The sequence below is a fragment of the Lissotriton vulgaris genome, chromosome 1_1, assembly GCF_964263255.1.
Source record: "Lissotriton vulgaris chromosome 1_1, aLisVul1.2, whole genome shotgun sequence".
Lineage (NCBI taxonomy): Eukaryota > Metazoa > Chordata > Amphibia > Caudata > Salamandridae > Lissotriton > Lissotriton vulgaris.
Window position 1 is genome coordinate 1,408,173,004 of NC_141685.1, and position 26,910 is coordinate 1,408,199,913.

At 44.5% G+C, this 26,910-nt stretch overlaps 1 protein-coding gene across 1 annotated transcript in view; it reads right to left on the bottom strand.

The window, feature by feature from the left end:
• The window catches only part of COG5 (component of oligomeric golgi complex 5), a 1,241,975-nt gene that overhangs the window by 253,010 nt on the left and 962,055 nt on the right, over window positions 1-26,910 (bottom strand). The window contains exon 13 of the mRNA XM_086929720.1: window positions 9,326-9,487. Coding sequence (XP_086785846.1) covers window positions 9,326-9,487 — 162 coding nt within the window. The remainder of the gene's footprint in view (window positions 1-9,325; window positions 9,488-26,910) is intronic.

A 26,910-nucleotide genomic window follows, 5' to 3' on the forward strand; every position in this document is an offset into this window, starting at 1 on the left:
ATGCTTGTTTTAATTGGCATGGCATAAATATATGTATGTGTTATCTGTATAACATGCATATTTGTCATAGTAGCTGGTAATTTCTGCACTATTTCAGTAAGCTTCCCTTTTAGCTGTATACCGTATAAACGCGTTCTTTTATCCAGTCAAATAATCCTTGATTTGGATTTCTCCTTGTAGACAAATTTATTCCAAGAATGATAAAATAAACACATTTCCCTCTGACCCACCGAGTGAAGATAGTAAATGCTAATTGAAAGATTTGAGACACACATTTACACATTTCTCCATTCAAACCTCCCTCCCAGAATGACTAAAAATGTCAGTTTAACAACAATTTCAAACACAAGTCAAATCCTCCTCAATATATGCCACTTAAAGGGATATACAAATGCATCCCAAATGAAATGGACAACAGGAGACCCAGGGGAAGCACATCCTATTGACAAATGCAGCAGGAGGTATCGCGTAAACAGCATTTCTTAGCAGGCATTAAGACCTGTGCATGTGGCCTGCAGAGAGGAACAGTTCAGGCCCCACTGAGAATTAGTGGCTGCGCTGTCAGTCTAAGGACACCAGCTTGAAGCAAGAACCTTCTGATGAGGAAGTTGGCCAGGCAATCAGCAAGTTGCAAGTTTTGCGTTGCGTTGACTGAAAGAACGTTGCCGCCCTTGCGTATGGAAGATTTATAAAGGTTATCATGTTCCAGGGAAACAATGAAACTATTGAAGTTTTGAGGCCATGTAAACGTGGAGTGCAGGGAGTTGTGCCTAGCACCAAAGAATACAGTGCAGTGCTGAATTTCTCTCGGTCTCTTTGGGGCTCGCTGACCATCCCCCACATTCATACGTCATCACGTATTTGGGTGCCCCCGCCCACCCCGGAAGCACTGCTGCCGCTACATCTATGCCGGCTGCTTCAGAAACACTAGCGGGGAGGCACGGAGAGGCGAGTAGGTACATAGAATCCTAAACTCGACTAAACTGTAAGTAACATCACAGCCCAGAGTCCGATTCAGGCCGATTTTTTCGGTCACGGTTTCGTGAGCATAACCCCTGACAGCTGTCTCCTAATTTCCTCATTGCAGAATATGGCAGTCTGAGTTTTAATACCTTCCCTCCACCCCGTGAAGCCTAAAAGATCCGTAATAAGAGTAAGCCTTGATTCCTTCTTCGGCCTATGTATGTGTGTTGTATGTGTGTATGCGTAGTGTGATTGTATGTTTAATGGGACAAACATTTCGCGTCGTTATTTACTCACTTCAATCTAAACCGTGAGCAGTCGAGTCATGCACACGGAAGTGCTGAGTGCTTTCGACTGTTTAAAATTAACGACCATTCGACCACAGGGCACACCACATTTACTAGAGTGTGCCAGTTTGAGTCAAAGTTGAAAACGTAGATATTCCACGTCGTGGTTTCCTCACGCTAATGAAAATGTGAGCAGTCTAACCACGCACTATTAAGTGCTGAATATGTTCGAATGTTGGATTAACTACCTAGTGATCACCGAGCACAACACCATTGATAGAGTGTGCCAGCTCTAGTGATAGTCAGTCACTACCGATCACATTAAGCTCTGAATGGGATGCACTATATAGCAGCAGACACGTGAGAACCAGCATGGCACTTCGTAACAGGCTTGTATTAATCATAATTGTGACTTTTTGCCTCTTTCTCCCACCAGGTCTTTTTGCTTTTAGCTCGACTATTTTGTTTTTGAGCTCCTTTTTCACTTTGACAAAATTGTCAGTAGTGCACAGGAATCTAGGGAACGGCAGGGCGTTAGTGTGTCCTGACCACCCATTTTCCTCCTAGTCCTGATGAAAACCCGGTACTTTCCATCCTATGGGTTGAAACATATAGACCTCACACATAAGTGATACACACGGTCATAACACCTTATTGTATCCACACATTTAATTTTAATATTGTCCAGTTCCTTGCGAATACATTTTTCACACAAGTATACCAGGACAATTTTTAACACTTTTTTTCACTTCACACACACAAAATACCAGCTCCACTGTAGTCCAGGTGTCGCAGCACACCCTGATGGCACTCGGCTATCAGGGTGGACCCCGATGATGAAGCATGTCACCGACTAGGTCGGTGAGTGAGGGGTTTATTAATAAAGGAAGGACTCTCTTCTTTTTTCAGTCATCCCACTCAGACCGCTTTATCAAAGCAATCTCTAATGGTACTCCTTTTTTGTTTGTTTATTACTGATACCCAGGGGACTAGGAGTACTCTCCATTCACGTTTGTGAATCAAATCCCTCACTCTCTCTTTTGTTTAATTACATCCTCCACATTCTACAGCTAGGTTTGCCCTATACAGTTACCACATACATAACACAGGGAAGGAGATGTGTACCGGCTAGTTAGAGATGCTGGATTTGGCACATGGAGAGCTAGGTTTTAATCCCAGTCACAGCTCAACATTGTGTGATTCTGGTCAAATCAATTAATCTCCCTGTGCCTTAAAAGGAAAACGTGTAACAGTTTGGTTCTGTGGTAAAATCACCCTTGTCCGTGGCCCAGGTTAGTGGCATTAAAAATCGAAAAAATCCTCATAAGGGTCCAACCACACTGAAGGCCTTCAATTTTGCTCCACTTTTCTCAAACCAATTCATTTCTTGAATTTGGTGGCTCTCCTCCAGGAGTCAAGGGAACACTTGCATCTGTAAGATATCACTTTTCCGCAGTGGTGTCTTTAGAAATACGGAAGCCCCACACCACTGGGTGGTTCAAGGTTGATAAAAATATGTTAAACAGGGTTGGGAAGTTTAGCCCGATTTCCCGTATGACAAGCACGATCATTACACCCAATATCCATGTATGAGTGGATTAGAATCTGAAAATCAGGATACCTACACTTTCCTGTAAAGTGCATCAAGACATCACAATTTCAAATATGCTTCCCCTTAGGAAACAGGGCATTTTCAAATCTACCTCCTGTTTGGATTTTAACAGGGCTTTCCAAATATGCAAATTTATTTTGTATCTTCGGCCAACATATTGATGCAAAAAAATTGGCACCTAATTTACTGCTCAATAGAACGCTCTCTGGGCCCGGCAGTAGAACAGAAAAGGACTGGTCCTGCTGTTTGAAACCTATGTGGAAACCTGAAGGGGTGGGCCTGCTCCCATTTGTACCCGGGACAAAGAAGTGCATCTCAAGAGTCAGTTGGCTGACCTCCTGTGTAGCTACATAGACACAACAAGCTACAAGAGTTCTTTCTCATGAAGTGACAGCTGACCGGTAGCACCTGGAACTAGACTGGACCCTGCTGTTGGCCTCTGCTGGAGTGACTCTTGGCCCCTAGGTGTTGTACCCGAGGCCATGAAACCCTTTGAAGTAATCAAGAGAACTGGCTCCTGAAACTCTGAAAATCTGGGACTTAGAAAATATTCGGACTTTTAAGACCTCCAGAGCTTCGGTGGGATCTCACACACCAACATTGGTAAATTTCAATATTTTGATCCCACAAACTAAGAATAAGTGAGAAGGGAGAAAACTTGACCAGGCAAACGCGAGAAAAGTATCTGCCCGACGTGAGGTCTTCAGTGACTGATACATTTCCCACCAAAACCAACAGATTCAGCACGACCTCTTTCAGTGGCTACCCAGTTGTGATAGGACAGATATAGTCTGCAACCTTGCCCTGCTGGAGTATTTCTAATTCGATTTTAGAAACCATATCCGAAGGTAACATTTTTAACCAGGACAAACCCACTTGGTATATTCGACCCGTGTTCGACTGCAGTCGGCTTTAAGTCACTTGTAGGTCCCAGTCAACCGTGAACAGAGACAACTGACTGGGAATTTACTTTTTCTTTGAGCTTTTTGTCGGAAATATTTATCTTCAGTTCATCTTACTCAATTTCAGTGGGGTTTGGTGTCATTTACTCATTATTACATATTTCTAAATGGGTCGTGGGATTTTTATTACATCTTGTTTTGACCTTTTAAACTGCTTTTTTACTACTAAATACTACATATATTTTCCTGGGTTAAGCCTGTCTGCTCTGTGCCATAGCTACCAGAGGTTATGTCCGGATTTAAATGATTGAAACTATGTTTTACCGTATCAAATTGGTGACCCTATTCCTTGTGTTGGACTCCCATCCACCCCAATTAATAACCCACTTTCTTACAGTGGGTTTTTACCTAAGTTCTAGTGGCTGCATGTGTTCACTCATGAAGCACTTGTCTGTGGGAAGCATGGTTTCACCTTACACAACTTTCATACTGAAGTGACAACAAAGGAAGTAGGCCGTTTGTCTTCCTCTAACTAGTGCATAGTGTCTCTGCCCCAATTCGTAGTCGTTATGATTCTTGAATGTTTGGGTTCTGAATTTTTGAATTTCTGCCACACCTACCATGGGCGGGATTAAGCAGGTGCACAGACTCATGGGTCTTTGAACATTTGTTAATAAACAAGAATTGAAGAGAATGCAATACCCTTATTTGTGGGATAGGTCCATTCAACACACTGGAAGAATGCATGAGCAACTGCAAGCGATACACAGAGACAATACAGGGCAGTCTTCAACCAAGACCTCTTGGTTTTGTAAGTGGGGATACAAGTAACTTCCTGCTCCCAGATTTCTCAGAACTAGCACAGACCTTCTAAGGCATAATCATAGTTCGGTAATAAATGATTCTCACAGTAGTGGTGCCAGAGTAGTAAAATGATAGTGCAGAAATCAACACTTTGGTACACAAGGTGAACACTGACATGCTTGTGGCAAGTGCCTTAATCAAGCAACATACTTCACGTTTTCAGAGACTGTCTTTTGCGTTATTTTCTCATAACAGGGTTCACCTATCCAGACTCCAGGTGGGTTAATTAGCATGTGCATCTTTCCTACATTTGGAGTGCGTATGATTGGCCATTTGAGCACGCACTATGTGGCGGTTTTGCTAATGATCTCATTATATCTTGGTGTCATTTTATATCCACAATTTCGTTTTTGTTCCACAAGGCGTTGTGGCAGATGTCATCTCTTACGAACAGGACCTAGTGTTACTGTCAAGGTAACAGGAAACAGGGTGGGTAAGTAGGTGCCAGGCTTAGGTGTAAACCTTTTATTTTCTGCATTATGCTAAAAAAAAAAGTCTGGGCTAGTGAGATTCAGGCCAGCCTTCAAGTTTATGCTGGGTGATGTGTTATCTCTATGGTAGGAAAAACTTCTTATGGGTCATTTGAATGAGTCAAGTGTGTTACCGAAGTGGTCAAAATATGTTTTGAATTTTGAGTTCATTGTTAAATTGCCCACACATTGTTTACAAACCAACTATGTCATCGTCTTGAAGAGTGTGACATCTCATTGGTGCAAACTCCACATTGGGCTATGTGTCAGTTAGTCTACACCTTTAATTCTCATGTGATTCTATTAAACAATATAGGCAGAGGGAGAATGGGAACAATGCTCCATAGTGGTATGCTCATTTGAAAAAGAGATATAGGCACTCCTACAGAATATTCCTCTCACAATTGTACACCTCACATCTCCTGGGCATCAGTTTGGGAACCCACCAAAGCCATGATCCAGGAGGAAATATTATAACTATAATCAGTCAGGAAGAACACTTCTTTTATAGAAACAGCAACATCATGGGCAGATAGGCAAACTGGACGTGTGCAAAAGTAATGGGATCATTGAAAGTGCAGAGAGGTCTGAGAGAGCTAAGAGCCTAATTGTCTTCCTTGCGGAAGATAAAGATTTTGCTATAGAAAAGACAGATCTACAGGAAAAGACTTAAAAATCGCCAACATAAAGGATCCAGGGATTCTGAGTTTTTCTCATAAGAAGATCAGAACACAACAGTGACAATTTATATCAACAGTAGATTCAACCACAAATCACAATCATCTTATTTGTGGGATCTTTCCATACCCCAGATTTTTTTGAAAGTCCCTTGATCTGCTCTCACTGCTGAGAAGGTTTGGGTAACAATAATTTCTATGTCTACCAATTAGGCACCAGGCTCTTATGAGTTGCCAGGGTTACTTTATGAGGCAGTTAGGGCCTTTGGTAACTTTACTTAGTCCCTTTACTAAACCCTTTCATGGCTATAGGCCTTGTATATGATTTGATGACTGAGACTACACTTGCGTTAATGTGTAGCTCCAAGAAGGACAGGACTTCCTTATATAGGCCTAAGTCAACTCAAAGTCAACACAACAAAGTTCACAAAGGTTCTGTCCATCCATTTATAACAGTATTTGACTAACACTGTTCATTTGGATCAGTCTTGATTTATTACATCCAGATGATCATCTGACAATATTAGGTTGGCACTGAGCGCTAATGATAGATGGAGAGGCGGTCACCTTCTTAATACTCTCCTTAAATACCAAAGAGGGAGTCAATCTCAATGACTGGACTTTTTGGCCAAGGTTCTTTTTGCCACTGGCCTGGGCCTCATAATAATCAAACTCATATAGCCCAGCTACCAAATTTCATTAACAAAGTGCACAAAGGGACACAAGCGGGAATCAACAGGCCATCCATTACTGACCCTTGATTTTCATTTTGATCATGGAACATTTGGCTTTATGAATAGGTCATAACCTTTAATAATACGTACTGAAGTGAGATAGGAGCACGCAGAATAGGCTTTAATGCTAACAATGTATTATGCATTCTGAGCCACACTGAGGCCTCCCATCCCAATTTGAAAGAGGAGTCGCTAGTCAAATTCAGCAAGATATTTGGCTTTAAAATAAATTATGAGACATGTAGGGCTCGAGGAGCAAGAGTTATGCCTGGGGCAACAGGAGAAGGGCGGGATTGGATCAGAGATGTCAAGGACGCGAATGGTGATCCCTCCTGTCCTGACATAGAGGGCACTTGCATGTCTCTGGTCAGTCTGCCCTCCATTGCCTTGAAAAAGCTCTCATAAGTTGATATAGCAGCCCCCATGACATTTGAGTAGCAGGGGCTGGGCCTGCAGACGAGGGAACATGCAGCATACTGGAGCTGAAATGCCACATAGGCATGTATATGTGAGGCTAAACATAAGCCTTGGATGTAAGGGTCAGCAATACTCATTACCCTAGGAGGAAGCCTTCGACTTTCTCCCCTTTAGGAATTTGGCTCTGCACTAAGTAACTGTCGGTGGGTAGGGGCCCCTGCAGGGAGGGAGGCCCCAGGTAGCTGACTGAATGTTGGTGGGTAGGCCATTGCTCTTTCGTACATTATGTATTAGTCAAGGGACATAATAATTGAAAACCCAAATGTATTCCTAGGGCGATGATGTGAATCACTTGGAGTCTTTCAAGAAGTGTGTGAGGGCTTTGGTGGTGAAACTAGAACAGAAAGAAGAGAGGTTAGATAATGTGTCAGGAACTGCACAGATCAGCGTTCAGTTAGTGACAACATGCAAAGTTGGTGGGGATTTCCATTTCTCGTTGCTTCCTTTTTGAGGGAGGATGATATGGGCAGCAACCAGGGCTTCACAGAATAATTAGACTTACTACAAAGTGCCCCTAATCCAAAACCTCTGGTGAAGGAATATGGCTAGAGCTGCCAACAGGGATGAAAGTGGCAGCAGGTAAACACTTAACATTTTAAGGATAGTAGTATACACATTTTCCTGACCTAAGTATTGGAACTAGGTGGAAAAAATAAAGAAAAAGATGGGTACGGGCCTGGATACATTTGCTGCATTTTTCTAACAAAGCCTCTGTCTTAAGGTCAAACAAAAGGACGCGATCCAGGTTCAGCTGTTGAATTGTTTGACTGAATTCAGATTGGTAACCTATAAATTTTCATAATTGTTGTTGGTGCTGGAAGAAGACTCAGCTGTAGGACCAATAGATGAAGAATGACTTAAAGTGTAACCAATCACAACGAAATAGCATGGATGGAAATGGAACATATTAATTAAATTTTTTTTAAAAACACGGACCAGCAGAAACCATCCAGCATCAAAATAGCGAACAATTAGACCCATACCTTTGCAAGAAATAGAAATATCAAACAAGTTACTTACCTTCGGAAACGCCTTATCTGGTAGGGACTATCTAGCTGTAGATTTCTTACCTTAGAATTATCCCCAGGCGTCAGACTGGAATCGGATATTTTTCGTGAGCAGTACTCCTGCACTTCGGTAAGTGGCGCTGATCGGCTCTGCATAGCGTCGTCTACGCCGGAAGTGATGTGTGCCGTGCCTATATAACTGCCACCCCAGTGCGCTGATACCAGTTTCTTTTCTAGACTTTCCATGCCAAGAGCGCGTAGCCACAAAGAACACTGACCACGAGTGTGGAATACTAGCGCCCTGAAAGGGGAAAGCCCTGACCCTAGAAATCTGTTCGCGGATAGGATTGGTGAGTCGGTAAGGAATCTGCAGCTAGATAGAGTCCCTAACAGGTGTGGTGTTAATGAAGGTAAGTAACTTGTTCATGTGATAGAGACTTCTAGTCGCAGATTCCTTCCCTCAGAACAGATACCCAAGCAATGCCACCCTGGGTGTGGGTCTGCGAAACAATTTCATACCAAATGGGCCTTCACGACTGAATGGGCAAAGTGCCCGTCCCGATGGACCAGACTGTCCAGGCAGTAGTGTTTTGTGATCATGTGCCTTATCTTCATGCCCTAACAACAATAATACCAAAAACATGGATTGATTTATGAACGATGAGTGTTAAAAACATTAAGGTAATGCATGTAGTTCCTCTCTTATTTCAAGTTTTACTAATTCTTGCCTCCCTCAAGAGTTAGCTATTTAATTGTGATGTGTTTTTAGCTGTATTTTTGCCTGTGCATATTTTGAGCTGTGCAGATGTTTATGAGGGGTTTTGATTGATAGGTCTGGTGCTGCTCTGAAGCCAAAGCAAAGTGCCCGTCAGTGGGTTTGCCTCTCTGCAGGTCACACAGAAGAATGGTTATGTATTTCAGTTGTAATTGAAATGTTGTGGAAATGTGTGTGAAGGGGGGGCATAGTTGGCAAAATATTTACGGGGCAAAAGTAAATAGATTGCTTAAATGTGCGTGAGTGCAGTGTATGTTTGGAAGTGGTGAAGTGAGGGAGATGCTTTCAGTGAATAGTGCAAAGAGGGTGCTGAAGAGAAAAGAGAGGTGGTTGAAGATGTGTAGATCTTTTTTTCCTCTGGAGAAGGTTTGAGGCTGGACCCCACGTTTGTCTATTAAGCTTGCCCGTGTCGCTCACTACATAAATGTCATACCAAACTTTTATGCCTCACCACTTTCAAATGTCACTAGCCGCCACTATAAAAATACACTTGTATGAAACTTTTTAAGGAATACAATATTGCATGCTTGCCATGTAAATGCATGTTTTATACGTACCTGGTGATGGTTTTAATGATGCTGTCGAGCTCATCCGTGGATGGTGGATTTCGACCACCAGGTGGAAATACAAGGTTGATGGGATCGAAGAGTCGGGATAATGATTTTGACAGATAAGCAGCTTCATAAGCTTGCAGTGAATCTTTTAACGCCTTTTCTGGGCTGCAAAAACATACAAAGACATTGATTAAAACAGCAGATGTTGAATGCTGCATCTTTATCGAGTTTGACTTTAACTTAATATGGGAAGTTTAAGAGCCTCTTTCTACTCTGGCATTCGCTTAAAGCCAGAAGAGATCTATTAATAGTTCTACAAGAATCGCCTTATTTGAATGGTCAAAATGTTTCCTTCTGGCAGCACTACTGCGAGGCAGTTTCTTGATTCTTTGATCAATGAGCTACCATGGAGACTGTTTCATCTTGAAAGCTCTGTAGAGGTACGCCAAACAGAGCTTTGAAACAAGAACGAGCAAGCCAATCAATTCCAAAACGAAAGTAAGGATACAAGAAAATATAAAGTGAACAAGATGCAGAAAAGGAAATAAATGTTGCATGTATAGGATTAATTGTTTTATTCAAAGAAAGTATGCATTACATGTAACTGTCTTAACAATCTACTATGGACAAAAGGAAAAATCCACATATGAAAACTCCTCCAATGAACAATGGATATTAAATCAAGACCACAACCTTCTGTTGGAGAAGGGAGTGCAGAATGTAGGAGGAGAAGAGAGAACTCAGCAACATCAGGCAACATAAAACTTGCACCCTCAAATTTAAAGCTCCCTCTAAAGCTGTGAAGGGAAAAAGATGAAACAGTGATGAAGTGGGTTTTGTCCATTGCAACCCAAACTCGTTTCATGTAACCATAGGCACAAACTACTTAATTTTAAGATCTTAAGAAGGGCCTACACAATGCCACAGCAGATGGTCAGGATAAACAGCGCCAAGTTTGCACGATGCCCCAAATGCAACGCCCATGCGACCCCATTTATACACATGATATGGTGCACAATAGCTTCCTACTGACAAGACATATTTAGGGAAGTACAACAGATGACTGGACTACAATTGACCCTCTCCCCCTTGCTAGCATTACTGGGCTATGTTGAAGAACTCCCTAAGAGCACTCGAAGATTTGTTGCAATGGCAATGCTCTTGGCTAAACACGAAATAGCTATCCAATGGGGCAGCAGACAGAAACCCCTGGTTAAAGGTTGGATCAAGAGTATGACATACTGTGACACCACAAGTGAGTTGTACGCAGAACTCCAGTTCCCGACATCGCAAACGAAAGACATATGGCAGCTGCTGAGGGAATATCTAAAGCAACAGGGGGCGACAAGCTATTCAAGGAAGGCGGCCTGCAGAGCGGGGTACATAAGGGCTGTGATAGGGGCTCCATGTGACACATGAGTAGGCTATGTCATGAAGGTTGTGTTGGGTAATGTAACTTGCTATAACAGGCGGGAAATGCAATGGGGGATGACAAATGTAACTTGCATAAGTATTACAATGTAACGGCACAGAGATGGTTGCTAAATGAGCCAACTAGTAGTTGGATACAGGTGTGAGAGGTGATCTGTAACTGTATTAACAATGTCCTTTTCTTTTTCGTCTTGCAAAATGACAAATAGCGTTTAAAAAAAGTGTATTTTCTCCATAACATCCCCCCATTTCTAAGGGGAATATGAATTGGCTGGTTTAAGAGCATCAATAAAAGAGCACAGAATCAGAGTTACAGGAAAGATATACCTTGACCGTATGCTAAACCTTCAGCCTTGCAGGATTTCTCACAGTTGCCCGGGTGTGCAAATCCTTGTGGTAGGCTTGCATCTTCGATCTCTTTCCTTGGGTCAAGCCACCAATGTCTGGAAAGCAGAGTATTCTTCAGTCACTTTTTAGGTCTCGCCTGCGTGGGCTGCGCACATGCGCACTCTCCCTGGCGAGATTTTATGTTTTTGAGGGAGCTTCACTATCGGGCTTTATGCCCGCCCCTCTTCCCCATTGGCCGGTGTCACCGTTTATGCTAAATGGTGGCTAGCCATTGGGAAAGAGGTTTGTCTGACAGACTTTTCTCTCTGTCAGACGGCCCACTTGGACGGGCTCGTCTGACTTCCTCCTGTCGTAAAAGCGTTGTTATCTTTATGGGGCCATGTGTTTCAAACATATGGCCCCATAAAGACAAACTCCATGGCGTGTTTATTTTTGCATCTGGCTTTCACTTTAAAGTGAAAGCGAGATGCAAAAAATAAACTGTGGCTGCCTGCGAGTGCTTTTTTTTTTTAACGCCTAACACTAGTCATTTAAGAGTTGTATGTCATTAGCACTCTCCTTTCATTCAAATAGTAAAACAGATCACTCGGTTGCTGATGACATAAATTATTTTTTCCCAGAGCCGCAAGTAAGTCCAATAACGCACTTAAATGATTTCCTGTGCCTCACTCCGTACCTTAGACTAACACTCTTCCATCCACTTTCCACTTTGCCTAACGTTGCTTTCTTGAGTTAAACATGCCATTCTTCCCTTGCGGAAGCCATGCCACATCCCTGCACAGCTGCACCGTGAGACAGGCTGTCTTCGCGCTCCCCCATTCAAAGCACAGCGCACAGATGTGGATTTCCACCGGTAGGCTCAGGGTTGTTTCCCAGTCACAGTGTGCTCCGAGAAGGTGGCAGACGCTCACTTTAAATTGAATCTTCCAGGACGCTTACATAATAGCGCAGCGGCGTCTTGTATGTATTCATTTCAGGGGGCTGGGTTGGCAGTGCGGTGATGATTTTTCAACCACATTGTCGGTGTATGTCACGTAGGCCACTCCTTTCTGCAGTGTGGGAGGAGGTGTTTTGTTAACACTTTGCGAAATTAATTCTTGATATGAACCCCTAAGTATAGTTATTGGCGCACACCGATATTGTGTCAGATCTGTCTTCAGGCTTTATCTTTTGAAAACCACCAACATATGTAAATGCTTGGAGGAGACATTACAGAGGAATGTCGAGAAAGCCTGACTCAGAGCTAATTACATTCTCAGTTTTTAAATGTACCTTTTATTGCTTAGTGGTCAGCTGCTGTAGGCTTCCTCCCTCTTCGTGTGTTTGTCCCTCATCTGCAGCATGTATAGATTACTTCTATCCATCTGCTGCCTACTTTTTTAGGTCCTTCTTTTTTACTTGTGTTTAAATACTCTACCAGAGTATGCCCTTTTAAGCTGGCTCCCACGTGTACTTATCTGTCCTCTGTGTTTCTTCCCTATCAATGTTTGGTTCCCGTACTCGCCCTCCATCCTCCTGTTGTCTGTGCTTCCATGCTCCAGCCTTTCCTTCCATTGGCAGTACTGCTGTGCCACTACTGTCCCCCTGTGGTCTGTGTTGCCTTGCCCAGACCCTCACTCCCTTTGTCTGTGTTGCCGCACTCTCACCCTTCTTCCCGTTGTCCTTGTTGTCTTGCCTCCACCCTCCCTTTCACTTGTCTGGACTGCTTTATCCCACCCTCCCTCCTGTTGTCCATGTTGTCTTGTCCCCACCTTCCACAGCCAATCTTTCCTTACTGCCACCCTCATTCCTGTTTGTGTTTCTTTAACTCCTTCCATGCTCGTGACGGAACCGTCCGTCACGAGCATCAGTTGAGCTGTGCTCATGATGGAGCGGTTCCGTCATGGCCCGCTCGGCGCGCCTGCGCGGCGCGAATTCCATGCCTGCGCTGGACATTCCATTGAGTGGGCGGGGCCATGACGGAACCGCTCCGTCATGAGCACAGCTCAACCGAGGCTCGTGACGGACCGGTTCCGTCACAAGCATGTGAGTGCCGCTCGGCCCCCCTCCCCCCTAGCGCTGCGGCGGAATTGCCGCCACAGCGAAGGGGTTAATACTACCCTCCCTCACGTTGTCAATGTTGCCTACCCTCCACCCTCCCTCACGTTGTCCATGTCGCCCTGCTGTCACACTCCTTCCCTTTGTTCGTGTTGGCTTGACCCCACTGTCCTTAGCTTACCTTACTAACACCCTCTATCCTGTTGTGCGTGCTAGCTTGCTGCCACTCTCCTTCACTTTGTCCAACTTGCCTTACTGCCACCCTCCACCCTGTTGTCTGTTGCCTTACTACCACCCTCCCTCCCACTGTCCGTGTTGCCTTGCCTCCACCCTCCCTCCGATTGTCCCTGCTGCCCTACTCCTATCCTCTCTCCCATTGTCCATGTTGCCCTGTTAGTTGTTCTTGTTGCCTTGTCCCGAATCTGCCTCCATTTGTCAGTGTTGGTTTGACCCCATAGTCTTTCCATAGTTCATGTTTCCTTACTAATTGTCCTTGTTGTCATGCACTCTCTCTCCCATTGTCTCTGTTTCCTTGCTTCCATCCTCCCTCCCATTCTCCATGTTGTCCTGCTCCCAGCCTCTCTCCCACTGTTTGTGTTGCCCTGCTAGTTGTCCGTGCTGCCTTGACCCATCCCTCCCTCTAGTTGTCCAAGTTGGTTTGCCCTCACCCTCCCTCCCGTTATTCGTATTGCCCTGCTACCACCCTTCATTCCATTGCCTGTGTTGCCCTCTTCCCATTCTTCCTCTCATTGTCAGTGTTGCCCAGCTTCCAGCCAGCATAACAAACAAGCACTGGTAATGCATCGATTTCGCCTATGCCATGAATAAAGAGCTGTTTTCATCTATTATGGTAGTGGAGAACAAAAGAGCTACCTGATAGTTAACACAGGAGTGGAGAGGATGTGGCACAGCAGCTGGAGCTGCTGACTCGAGAGTTGGGGATCCCAGTTCGAGTCACAGTGGTGCAGTGCAATATCCTGTGATTCTATGCAAATCACATATTCTCTCCAGGTGATAAATTGTTATATAAATATGCTTCAAGAGTAAAAACCAAAACTTTATGAAAATATAGTTCTACCAAAGCGGATATTAACAGCATTTTGGCAGTGGGAAAAAGATAAGAGAAGCAGAGGAGGAACAAGCATTGGTAAATGCAGGGAAATATGTTACAACCAATAGAAATGGAGGCAAGGTAAGTGGCAGGCACAGGAACCAATAAGAAGCCAGGAAAGAAAAGAGGCAGGATGTAAGTCCTTTTTACGTTTATATTAAAAACAATAGATTTGTATTGTATAGCAAAGCAAATGGCTTTAACTTAATCAAAGGCGAGACGTATTGCATTTTCAATGCTTGTTTGCATAGTCTTTCAGTAGCTGCTCCAGAGTAGGTGTGTAGATTCAGGGTGGGAGTGTTTGGGGTGTGTCACCCCACAAATTAATGCATTATTTGCTTGATAGTTTGATCTGGGAGCCCGAGTTGGGTCTGCTGTGTCTTTGTTGGTTTTTCTGATTCTCCTCGTTTTACTAAAAGATTTCAATGTCTTCATTTTATTATTAGGAATTTTGATATATAAAGTGACTGGTAGTATATCTGCACCCATCGAAGTACTCGTTGAATGACAGCAGATTTACAACTTTTTGGAATTCACAAACACTGCCAGTAGTATGCTTAGAAAGGTTTGCCAGTCTCACATATCCAGGCATACTACTGGCAGTCAAACTCCCAAAAGGTGATGGGACGAATGCTTGCAAATAATCTAACCACTGGCAATCGATCTGGGTAGAATTCAAACATAAATTTTTGCCAACTGTGCCAATCTAGACAGAGGGCCCCTAAAACACATCAGTATTGACCCTGGCACTCATGGGAACAGTCCATACCAAACCTTGGTCGTCTCGCCCCTCAAACCTGCAGCGTACCACTTTTTTAGTTGGGAAATTTGATATTCACACCCTTCGAATTTCACTGACTGAGCTACGCCCCTGCTCCTGAGAGAAACATCTATATTGTAGGTCTGGATTGGAAAATGAAGCCATGAATGGGGTCAGAGAAAGTATCTAAGTGTGATGCTTTGCAAAGCAGTCTAAATGTCTTACACACCAACCTAATTGTACTGACACTGTCAGAGCCCATAGGTTTGTGAAATAAGCGCAAATTGCTTTGGTCATGAACGTGCCTCGGGTCACTAAAGGGAATTCTGGGTTAGAGATGTTGGCAGTCCTGTACCCATTTCCACCTTGTTGTCAATAAAGATTGGAGTATCCACCACCATAGTCCTGAAGTCACTTGGTTCCTGCATCTGGGACTCAAATGCATTATTCCAATTGTCAAGTATAAGAACCTCACTCTCCCTTAACTTCACAGTTGGCTCTACACCAGCCACCTGGGCTCCATTTTCTCGAGCATCCATTGCAGAGATAAAACTTTTTCCTTATCCAGTTTCTTTAGCATAGTGTTCAAGGCACCAAGTGATCCCTTGCGCCAGATCATTTGCCAGGAACTCTTCCATTGTCTGTTCTCCAGTCGTTTCTTTCCTACATGACTGGAAAGTTACGTTTGACACTTTTGTGTGCCTTGTCAGCCATGTTTCTGACTCAAGACTGCCGCTATCATCCAACAACAGAGTCCTCTCTCCTGCCCCAGAAAAATAGCTGTACTTTCTCGGTTCTCTGCACTACCAGACCAGATTAGATCATCCAGACTCGCCTGCAGGTGGCATACAAACAACATGTTGGTCATGGTTGCCTGGCCGTTCAGAGAGGCACACGGAAGGCTCAGAATCTGTCTGTCCACCAAATCATCTCTGGGCTGCAGGAGAGAGAAGACGCAGCTCTCACCAAGTGTGGCATTCCTATTTTTTATGTGCTATTTTGAACCACCATGGGCTGGGGACGAGGCTGCACCTCTATCACATCTATAACTGCCCAAATAGGGGCCGCTCTCCTTTTAGCGAGTCCAGCACCATTCGTATGTTCCCTCACATTGGGGATGACTGCCTTCAGCTAAATCAACATGCTGCTTCCAGGAACAGCGTAGGCACTAAGGCTCGGTCTGTGGAGCTCCGGAGGAAGGCAGCCATATTTCTGGATGTTGCATTTTTAAATAACACATATCATACAATATGAACTGTTGTTCCGCAAATACTTTCGCAACTACCGTCAACACAAGTATTGTGTTCCACAAATACTGTCAACATAATGGAGAACTGTGTCTGCGGTATAATGCTCTTGTCAACATGCACAGAGATTTGGAGGAGCATCATGACGATTTCTTACTGTGTGTGGAAGAATACTGTGATAGTGAGGAATTATAATAAACACCAGCAAGTTGTAAGGAAAAGGGGGACTAAGGCCCTTTTTCTTTAATATTTTGTGACCTGCACTATGGTCGCACATTTACAGCAACAACAGTAACGGTTTATGGTAGACCACGTTGCCTTTTCCTGCTGTCTCCGGGCAGCTTGAGTGGTGATCAGAGAAAGGGCTCCCTTCGCCCTCGCCCCCTCACCCCCGGTCCAATTCACAAAGCACACCCGTCTCTTTAAGTGACAAGAGCAATGCCCTTGCTGTGAGTGGCCAACCACTCGGGGAGCCCACCCACCTGCCCATGACTGCAAGTGGGGGCATGCATGCATGCCTAGGAGCTGAACAATCTCCTGCCCAATGTATGCTGGTACATACTGGGGGAAAGATTGGAAACAAAGCAAATGAGGTCCTGCTAGGCAAAGTTCATCTCTCAGCTGAATGTGGAAAACAAGCATTTACAATGCAATGGTTTTGCCTTTGTTAAAGTTAGAGCTATTGGCATTGCTCTTGACATTATTTTTATTCATGTGTTTTTTTAAAACATAAATAAATGGCATTGTCATTTACAATGCAACTAGCTTTATCTCTCGCAAGTGACAAACACCCACAGAGAGCCCCCCCCACACACAGAGCCCCCCCACACACCCACACACAGAGCCCCCCACACACACACCCACACAGAGCCCCCCACACACACAGCCACACAAAGCCCCCCCACACACACACCCACACGGAGCCCTCCACACACACCCACACAGAGCCCCCCCCACACACTGCAAGCCCTACACACTGCGACCCCCATTTCAATAGATGTGTGATGCTTACCTGGTACTAAATTAGTCCCTGCATGGCTGAAAGGTTGAAATGGTGTAGGAGGCAAGGGGACAAATGTGAGCATGGAGAGAAAGGAGTATAAGTTTGAGATTAGTGACTGGGTGAAAATAAAATCAGGAAGGACACAGGGTGGTCTTTCCAAATTAGATGGTCTATTTCAGGTAGAAAATGTCAGTAGGTTCTTTGTGTTCTTGAGGGGGGATAGGTCCAACCGGCACCATAATCGGACGTTTATTGTTTATACCCATTCACAACAGGCAACTAGGCAGGATGGTCGTCTCAGAGCCCAAACAGCAGTGAAGCAACAAGGTCCCTAAACCTCCGTAAAAGCATGTGAAACACTGAGGGGCCCTCCTCACCACACACAGGGCTGAATCTGCACTCTGAATCTGCACTCTGAATCTGCATTCTGAATCTGCACTCTGAATCTGCACTCTGAATCTGCACTCTGCACTCTTGAATCTGCACTCTGCACTCTGAATCTGCACTCTGAATCTGCACTCTGCACTCTGAATCTTGAATCTGCACTCTGAGTCTTGAATCTGCACTCTGAATCTGCACTCTGCACTCTGAATCTTGAATCTGCACTCTGAGTCTTGAATCTGCACTCTGAATCTGCACTCTGCACTCTGAATCTGCACTCTGAATCTGCACTCTGCATCTGCACTCTGCATCTGCACTCTGCATCTGCACTCTGCATCTGCACTCTGCATCTGCACTCTCAATCTGCACTCTCAATCTGCACTCTCAATCTGCACTCTCAATCTGCACTCTCAATCTGCACTCTGAATCTGCACTCTGAATCTGCACTCTGCACTCTGAATCTGCACTCTGAATCTTGAATCTGCACTCTGAATCTGCACTCTGAATCTTGAATCTGCACTCTGAATCTGCACTCTGAATCTTGAATCTGCACTCTGAATCTGCACTCTGAATCTTGAATCTGCACTCCGAATCTTGAATCTGCACTCTGCACTCCGAATCTGCACTCTGAATCTGCACTCTGAATCTGCACTCTGAATCTGCACTCTGAATCTGCACTCTGAATCTGCACTCTGAATCTGCACTCTGCACTCTGAATCTGCACTCTGCATCTGCACTCTGCATCTGCACTCTCAATCTGCACTCTCAATCTGCACTCTCAATCTGCACTCTCAATCTGCACTCTCAATCTGCACTCTGAATCTGCACTCTGAATCTGCACTCTGCACTCTGAATCTGCACTCTGCACTCTGAATCTGCACTCTGAATCTTGAATCTGCACTCTGAATCTGCACTCTGAATCTTGAATCTGCACTCTGAATCTGCACTCTGAATCTTGAATCTGCACTCTGAATCTGCACTCTGAATCTTGAATCTGCACTCTGAATCTTGAATCTGCACTCTGCACTCCGAATCTGCACTCTGAATCTGCACTCTGAATCTGCACTCTGAATCTGCACTCTGAATCTGCACTCTGAATCTGCACTCTGCACTCTGAATCTGCACTCTGCACTCTGAATCTGCACTCTGCACTCTGAATCTGCACTCTGCACTCTGAATCTGCACTCTGAATCTGCACTCTGAATCTGCACTCTGCACTCTGAATCTGCACTCTGAATCTGCACTCTGCACTCTGAATCTGCACTCTGAATCTGCACTCTGAATCTTGAATCTGCACTCTGAATCTGCACTCTGAATCTTGAATCTGCACTCTGAATCTTGAATCTGCACTCTGAATCTGCACTCTGAATCTTGAATCTGCACTCTGCACTCTGAATCTTCACTCTGAATCTGCACTCTGCACTCTGAATCTGCACTCTGAATCTGCACTCTGCACTCTGAATCTTGAATCTGCACTCTGAATCTGCACTCTGAATCTTGAATCTGCACTCTGAATCTTGAATCTGCACTCTGAATCTGCACTCTGAATCTTGAATCTGCACTCTGAATCTTGAATCTGCACTCTGAATCTTGAATCTGCACTCTGAATCTGCACTCTGAATCTTGAATCTGCACTCTGAATCTTGAATCTGCACTCTGAATCTGCACTCTGAATCTTGAATCTGCACTCTGAATCTGCACTCTGAATCTGCACTCTGAATCTGCACTCTGAATCTGCACTCTGAATCTGCACTCTGAATCTGCACTCTGAATCTGCACTCTGAATCTGCACTCTGAATCTTGAATCTGCACTCTGCACTCTGAATCTGCACTCTGAATCTGCACTCTGAATCTTGAATCTGCACTCTGCACTCTGAATCTGCACTCTGAATCTGCACTCTGAATCTTGAATCTGCACTCTGCACTCTGAATCTGCACTCTGAATCTGCACTCTGAATCTGCACTCTGCACTCTGAATCTGCACTCTGCACTCTGAATCTGCACTCTGAATCTGCACTCTGCACTCTGAGTCTGCACTCTGCACTCTGAACTCTGCACTCTGAACTCTGCACTCTGAACTCTGAATCTGCACTCTGCACTCTGAATCTGCACTCTGCACTCTGCACTCTGCACTCTGCACTCTGCACTCTGCACTCTGCACTCTGCACTCTGAATCTGCACTCTGCACTCTGAATCTGCACTCTGAATCTGCACTCTGAATCTGCACTCTGAATCTGCACTCTGCACTCTGAGTCTGCACTCTCAATCTGCACTATCAATCTGCACTCTCAGTCTGCACTCTCAGTCTGCACTCTCAATCTGCACTCTCAATCTGCACTCTCAATCTGCACTCTCAATCTGCACTCTCAATCTGCACTCTCAATCTGCACTCTGCCATCGCACTCTGCACTCTGAATCTGCACTCTGAATCTCCACTCTTTATCTGCACTCTGTATCTGCACTCTGTATCTGCACTCTGTATCTGCACTCTGTATCTGCACTCTGTATCTGCACTCTGTATCTGCACTCTGTATCTGCACTCTGTATCTGCACTCTGTATCTGCACTCTGTATCTGCACTCTGTATCTGCACTCTGTATCTGCACTCTGTATCTGCACTCTGTATCTGCACTCTGTATCTGCACTCTCAATCTGCACTCTCAATCTGCACTCTCAATCTGCACTCTCAATCTGCACTCTCAATCTGCACTCTGCCATCGCACTCTGCACTCTGAATCTGCACTCTGACTCTAAATCTGCACTCTGACTCTGAATCTGCACTCTGACTCTGAATCTGCACTCTGACTCTGAATCTGCACGCCTTAAAATCCACTCTCGGTTCCTTTGTTTGCCTGATGTTCGTTAAGAAATTTTATTAAAAGGTGAGCAGGAAGTTTCAATGTGCGGCAGCATAAACATTTTCTTTAACTATCAGCTTACGATTCCTACCTTATTTGGAAGTTTATCTACTTGAAATATTCCCTTTGTTCGAGTAGTAAGCAGACCTTTTTATTCCTCGTGTTAATACGCATGCAATGTTTGTCAATGCCCAGCGGGTCAGGCAGTGTTCAGTAGCACAATATTGCTGCCTCGTGGCCTTTCTGCGCTGGAAGTGCACAATTAGGCGATGCTGGGATCCCGGGTGCACCTTTCTGGTCGGAAAGTGGAAAGTTAGTGGTTTCACAGTGGGGGTCGGTGCCCTATAATAGGTAACACATGGGAAGCTCTAAATAAATAACTTCATCTAATGAGGCTGTCATTAAATAAAAAAAAGAAGCATGCTCGCCGCTGGGACATTTATCACCGCACAAATTAGTCTGTTTTCCCCTCATAAAAATAAAGAGAAACCAGCGTGAATTCGGTATACTTTACTCCCATGAAATAAAACACATTTTTTCCATGTTGCTGAAAAGGTAAACGATAGAATGCATACGGAAATGTTATACACAGGGCATCTTTAACATGGGATTTTTTTTTCCAGAAACGTTGCACCCAGCAAAGGACCTAACTCTAAAACGGATATTCACACGGTTTTGGTTTTTAGAGTAAGATTAATATTATGTTAGAAACGTACAGTGTTGCATTTTAGTTTATATACCCGCCTGCTTCTGTCCGAGTGTGGCATGCCTCCCAACAATGAAAATGCTGCATCGGAAGGCGGGTGCCGGCAGATTCGGGGGCGTTCCCGGCTTTCGCCTGACGTCGCGTGACGTCGGCAAAAGCCAAAGAATCTCGGGAACGCCCCCGTGTCTGGTCCGGCATTGACGGACAGGCCCCTCATCCAATGGCTAGGCTCCATTTATGGAGCCAGCCAATGAATGACGAGGGCCGACCCAAAGCCACACTACAGTTCTCATTAGGTTTTTGCTGCGCAAAAAAGATGCGCAGAGCGCATCTTTTTGGCGAGGCAAAACCTAAAAAAGGAGGAAAGATAGAGGGACCAAATTGCTAAATCAGCAATATTTTGCTGTGACCAAAAGGACTAATAGTTAAGTAAATAGTAATGATTTGCAAAATGGGAGTTAAACCACAGTAACAAACAGAGCACTATGGTCTGCCAGTCGAAGAGAGTAGTTTGTCCACTTCAGCGCAATCAATTAATGAAGATGCTAAGATCTTAGATGCCTTGTTCACTGACAGAGAAAAGAGTTTCACAGATTCATTTGAAAATGGGCTTTTGTAATCATTAGAAATAATTACAGAAAACGATTCGAATATGCAAAATACAAAGAACCTGCAAAGAAAGGAGCCACAAAGTTAAGGGGGTGAGACTACCAAATCACCTTTAACGTTTTTAGCATGTAGTGCTGTAATGGAACAAATCTCACTTATGTTATTTGAAGCGACTCAATTGGTGTTGCTTTTATCACTAACGAGTAAAATGGGCTGAACGGTTTGCAGATTTTGAAAACGGTTATTGAATCCGGTTATATCACATTTAAAAGTGCTGTGAACTCCATGTGCACTCTCTAAGCTGCAAACATCAACAAGCATTGGTAAATGCATTCGGTTGCGCATATTTTTCTATGTTTTAGCTTGGTGAGCAGCTGTGCAATATAAGTTAAAGATCCGCCGTAAAAGTGTTATGACTTGTTTACTGAGAAAGGCAATATATTGTGCAGTAACTGGTGGTAATATAAAGAGATGGGTAAAACAATGAGCAGAGAGAAGGACGTGGTGGGTTAAAAGCACGTCGGGTGTGTGTTAACATGCGGTGTAGGTCACGTGAATAATCACCTGTTTGTTCTGTCACCAAAGTGTGGACACATTTCAAACATCAAAATGGGAGTGCCTAAAAGCAGGTTTGAATGCCGCCATTACCTGCTATATGTCTCTAACACAACATTTGTTCCGCTCTCTGTCCATTCGCAGCCTGTTTAACTGTAACCTCCATAACTTTCCTCAAGGCAATTCTCAAGGTGTTACCTTAATAGCTGAAGACAACACTCAAGATCAGGGCTGGCTTTAGCACTAGTTGTGCCCAGTGCAGCAATCTGTTTTGGCGCGCCCACGGCCCAGGACTGCCTCTTCAGATTCTCCCAATACCACCTGCAAAAAGTGCCCATCAGCTCTCCAATCATAAGATATTAAACAACACAACGCCCCCCTTGGGGTCACAGGCCCCCTTCTCAGGTCAGCGTCCACCGCGGCCACCACCACAGAAAGAATTGTTGACTCTTCCAAAAAACATATATATAGATGACAGGAGTGGAGAGGGTGTGGCGCAGTGGACAGAGCTGCTTACTCGGATCCCGGTTCGAGTCTCGGCAGCGCAACGTCCTGTGATTCTGGGCAAATCGCTTAAACTCTCCGGTTCATAAATTGGGCTATATAAATCTGCTTATTTAATTTAAAGTATCATGAAAGCAGAAACAAGCACAACTTTGTGAAAAAATAGTTCCACCAAAGCGGATTTTGACAGTATTTCGGCTATGAGAAACTGATAAGAGAAGCAGACGAAGAACAAGCATTGGTAAATGCAGGACAATATGCTACAGCCAATTGAAATGGAGGAAAAGTAAGTGCCAAGATCAGGAACCAGTAAAAAGCCAGGAAAGCGAGGGGGCGGGAGTTAAGCCCCTTTTAAGATTTATATTACAAACAATAGATTTCGCAGGCGAATGTGAACGGTCCCAAAGCCTCTCTCTAGTGGTGCTCACATAATTGTCTGGTGAAAGCTACACTGTCAAGCCAGACCATGATGACCTGAGCTGCAGGATCTGGGGAGAGCCGTTTATCAGAAATGTAAATCTGTGAATTAATGGCCTATAAACCATCTAAGTCAGCATCTAGACCAGGGGTCCCCAAACCGGTCCTGGAGGGCCTGATCCATGCCAGATTTTTAAAATTATTACATGTATCTCAATGGGGATATCCCAAAAATCTGGCATGGATTCCCATCCAGCCCTCCAGGACCGGTTTGGAGACCCCTGATCTAGACAATGCCCAGCAGCACGTGTTCTCCACAGTACTGTACATGCTCTTCATACAACGCTCCCATCAGCAAGAGCCAGCTCTAAGCATAGCAGCACGATTTGTAACCAAAAACAAAAAATTCGGTCTATCATGATATCCTACCCTATCGGGCTCCATGCGAGTTTCGGGTGGCATGATAATAACTAACTGGGATGAAAACCGAGTGGTTTGCCTGTCTAGCTATTATTACTGCACAACAAATAAAGGTTTTAAAGAGACGGCGTCATAATTGCAAATTTTTGTCTGCACTTAAATCGTTCACGGAATCAGATGTACATTTGCAGCTATTAAAGGTAAATTACTTCCAATATACGTGGAAATTCATTCTCTTTCTAAAATCTAGAATCAATCGCTATGCAAAGTAACAAATGTGGGGTTTAATGTAACATTTACAAAAAAAATAGTATTTTGTTTTTAAACCGACTGCCGGCGAGATTTATCTAAAATGATATTAAACGGCTAAGCTATAGATAGTGTGTTTACAGGAAATATACAATTATGCGCCCTTCAGTAATATGTTATGTGAGTGAACTTCGTTTAACCTTTATTCAAAAAAACACATTTCAGTGATGACTTCGGGAACATGCACGAATTTCAATTTAATAAATGCAGAGTTGATTTGGCTTTCAATTAATGAAACAACTTTTATAATTTCGATATTGTTCACGCAGGTTATCGATTCCAGGACAGCATGTTTTTTTTTGCTCTCAGTCTTACAGCACGGAGAAGATTGATTGGCGCTGCCCTCCTTGGTCCAGGCATTTCACATAATCAGATGAGCAGGCCGGCGCAGCCTTAGCTGCGCAAGTCATTCTTACTAAACAGCAATTACAAAGGTCAAATAATGATTAACTAAGACAGCTGAACTCCAGCGACCCCGAAGCGACATGTTCTTGTATCGTTAAATCTATTTTTGGCCTTGTGACTGATTCCATAACTCAAGAGTGGACTGACAGACAGCAATCAGAGGCGTGCTGAGTACAGCTGGCAAGAAAGCAGTGGCCTAGCGTGGCCTAACGGGCTAGGGGGCGATCGGTCGACCACCATTCTGGGGAACCAGGTTCGAGTCTCAGCAATCATGACGCTCAGCATCCTGTGAATCTGGGCAAATCACTTAATCTCGCTGTGGCTAACAAAAATGTATGTGTCCTTGTGTAACCTAACTGGTGCTCATGTAAAGCGCTCTGATACCTTCGGGTCAAGTTTGCACTATATAAAACTCCCCTCCCCCCCCCCAAAAAAAAAGCAAGAGCCAAGAGGCACTACAGGGCACACACCTATCCCACCAATTGTGTTATTCTGTCCAGGCAAGAGTATTCCAAATTATCTCTCCAAAAACACAACACAAGATCTCCCCAAAAACAGTTCTCAAATAATGAGAAAGAGGAAAAAGCACACTGAGCAAAACTAATAATTATGTTAAGAGTCCAACAACAGAAGCAATCTTACACATTTACAAAAATATCAGATACTTTTAATGTCAAGGACACATGTGAAGACATCATCCAAACATTAGTCTCACAAATTCTGTGCCCCACAAGCCCACTACAGGCATTAATGGTAAGAATTAGTATTAACCCCTTCACTGCGGCGGCTATTCCGCCGCAGTGCTAAGGGGTGGGGCGGAAATGCGGCGGGCGCATGCTGGTGACGGAACCGCTCCGTCACCAGCGTCGGTTGCACTGTGCTTATGACGGAGCAGTTCCGTCATGGCCCCGCCCGCTCAATAGAACGCTCAGCGCAGGCGCGGAATTCGCGCCGCGCAGGAGCGGCGGGCGAACCATGACGGAACCGCTCCGTCATCAGCACAGCGCCACCGTGGCTGATGACGGAGCGGTTCCGTCATCAGCAGGGCAGGGGTTAAAGAACAAGCTATTTATCTTCGGAAACGCTCTTTCTGGTGTATACTTTACAGAACTACAGATTCCTCACCATTAGCATATCACTTGGCGCTAGACTGGAACTGGTGAATTCTTCAACAATGTTGCTGTGTGCCGACAGGGGTCACAGTATGGCTCCGCAGTGATGAGTCACCACCCTGGTAGTGACAGAGTGGTGTTGCATATAAGCACCACACCTGCTTAATGATGAACAGCTCATAATCTTTCTCCTGACTGCACCCCAAGACATTGGGAACTCAAAAAAACAGTATGTGACAGTGTGCCAAAATCTAACTTGGAACCCTATCAAGATGACTAGGAGTTCACTCCACAGAACAGGGAGGTGGGAGGGCAATGAGGAATCTGCGGTATGGTAGCGTATCCACCAGAAAGAGCATTACCAAAGGAAATAAGTTGTTTTTCTGACAGATACTTCTAACTGCAGTGAATGGTCTGGGGAGTGGACTCAGACCAGAAAGTCTTGCAGGGTTCAACGGCCAAAGTGGTCTTCCAGCCTGGATCGCGCTGTCAGGAAGTAGTGCACCGTAAACATGTGAACTCTCACATTGCACCCTGACAGAAGTCTAGCACTCCCCCCACACCTTTACAATGCTGACGTAGCAGGCTTGGCCCTTGCGGAATAAGCCCAAAGGCCTTAAGGGGTTTGCCTTTTGGCAAGTGCATAGCATATTTTGATACAGAGGACTATTGATCTTGACAGAGTCATATTCTGTTCGGACTTACCTTTCGTTGCTTTAGAGAATCCTACAGAGATGAGCATCCACTTGATAGTGATTTTTGTGGTCTATATACAAGCTCAAAGCCCTTTTAGGTTCAAGGCAATGGAGTTTCTCCTTCTCTTTTGAAGGCCGAGGTGGAGAAATAAATGTTGGTAGAGTAATAGCCTGGTAGAAAGGAAGTACAAGTTAGGTTAAGAAAGCTGCTGAGCACTCAGCATATATTTATCAGGAAGAAGGTGGTGAAGGGTGGTTTATTTATTTATTTATTTAAGTCGCTTATACAGCGTGCAGCTACCCCCGGAGGGGTGTCCCGGCGCTAGAAACAGAGCCTCAGGAAGGGAGGGGAGGGACCAGCTTCTTGCAAGACAGGAATCATAGTCTGGAGAACAGCCAGGTTTTTAATTTAGCACGGAAGATGGATTCAGACGGGCTGAACCTGAGGTCGAGAGGGAGGCAGTTCCATAGTTTGGCAGTGATAACGCTGAACCCTCTACCGCCCATTCTGGAACGACGAAAGCGGGGTGTAATCAAGAGGCTTAAGTTGTTAGATCTCAGTGATCTGACAGATTGAGAAATTGACACTCGCTTTTTCAGGTAGCCAGGTCCGAGGCCGTTGATGGCTCGAAAGGCGAAGGTTAGGATCTTAAATTGGATGCGGCTTGCAATGGGAAGCCA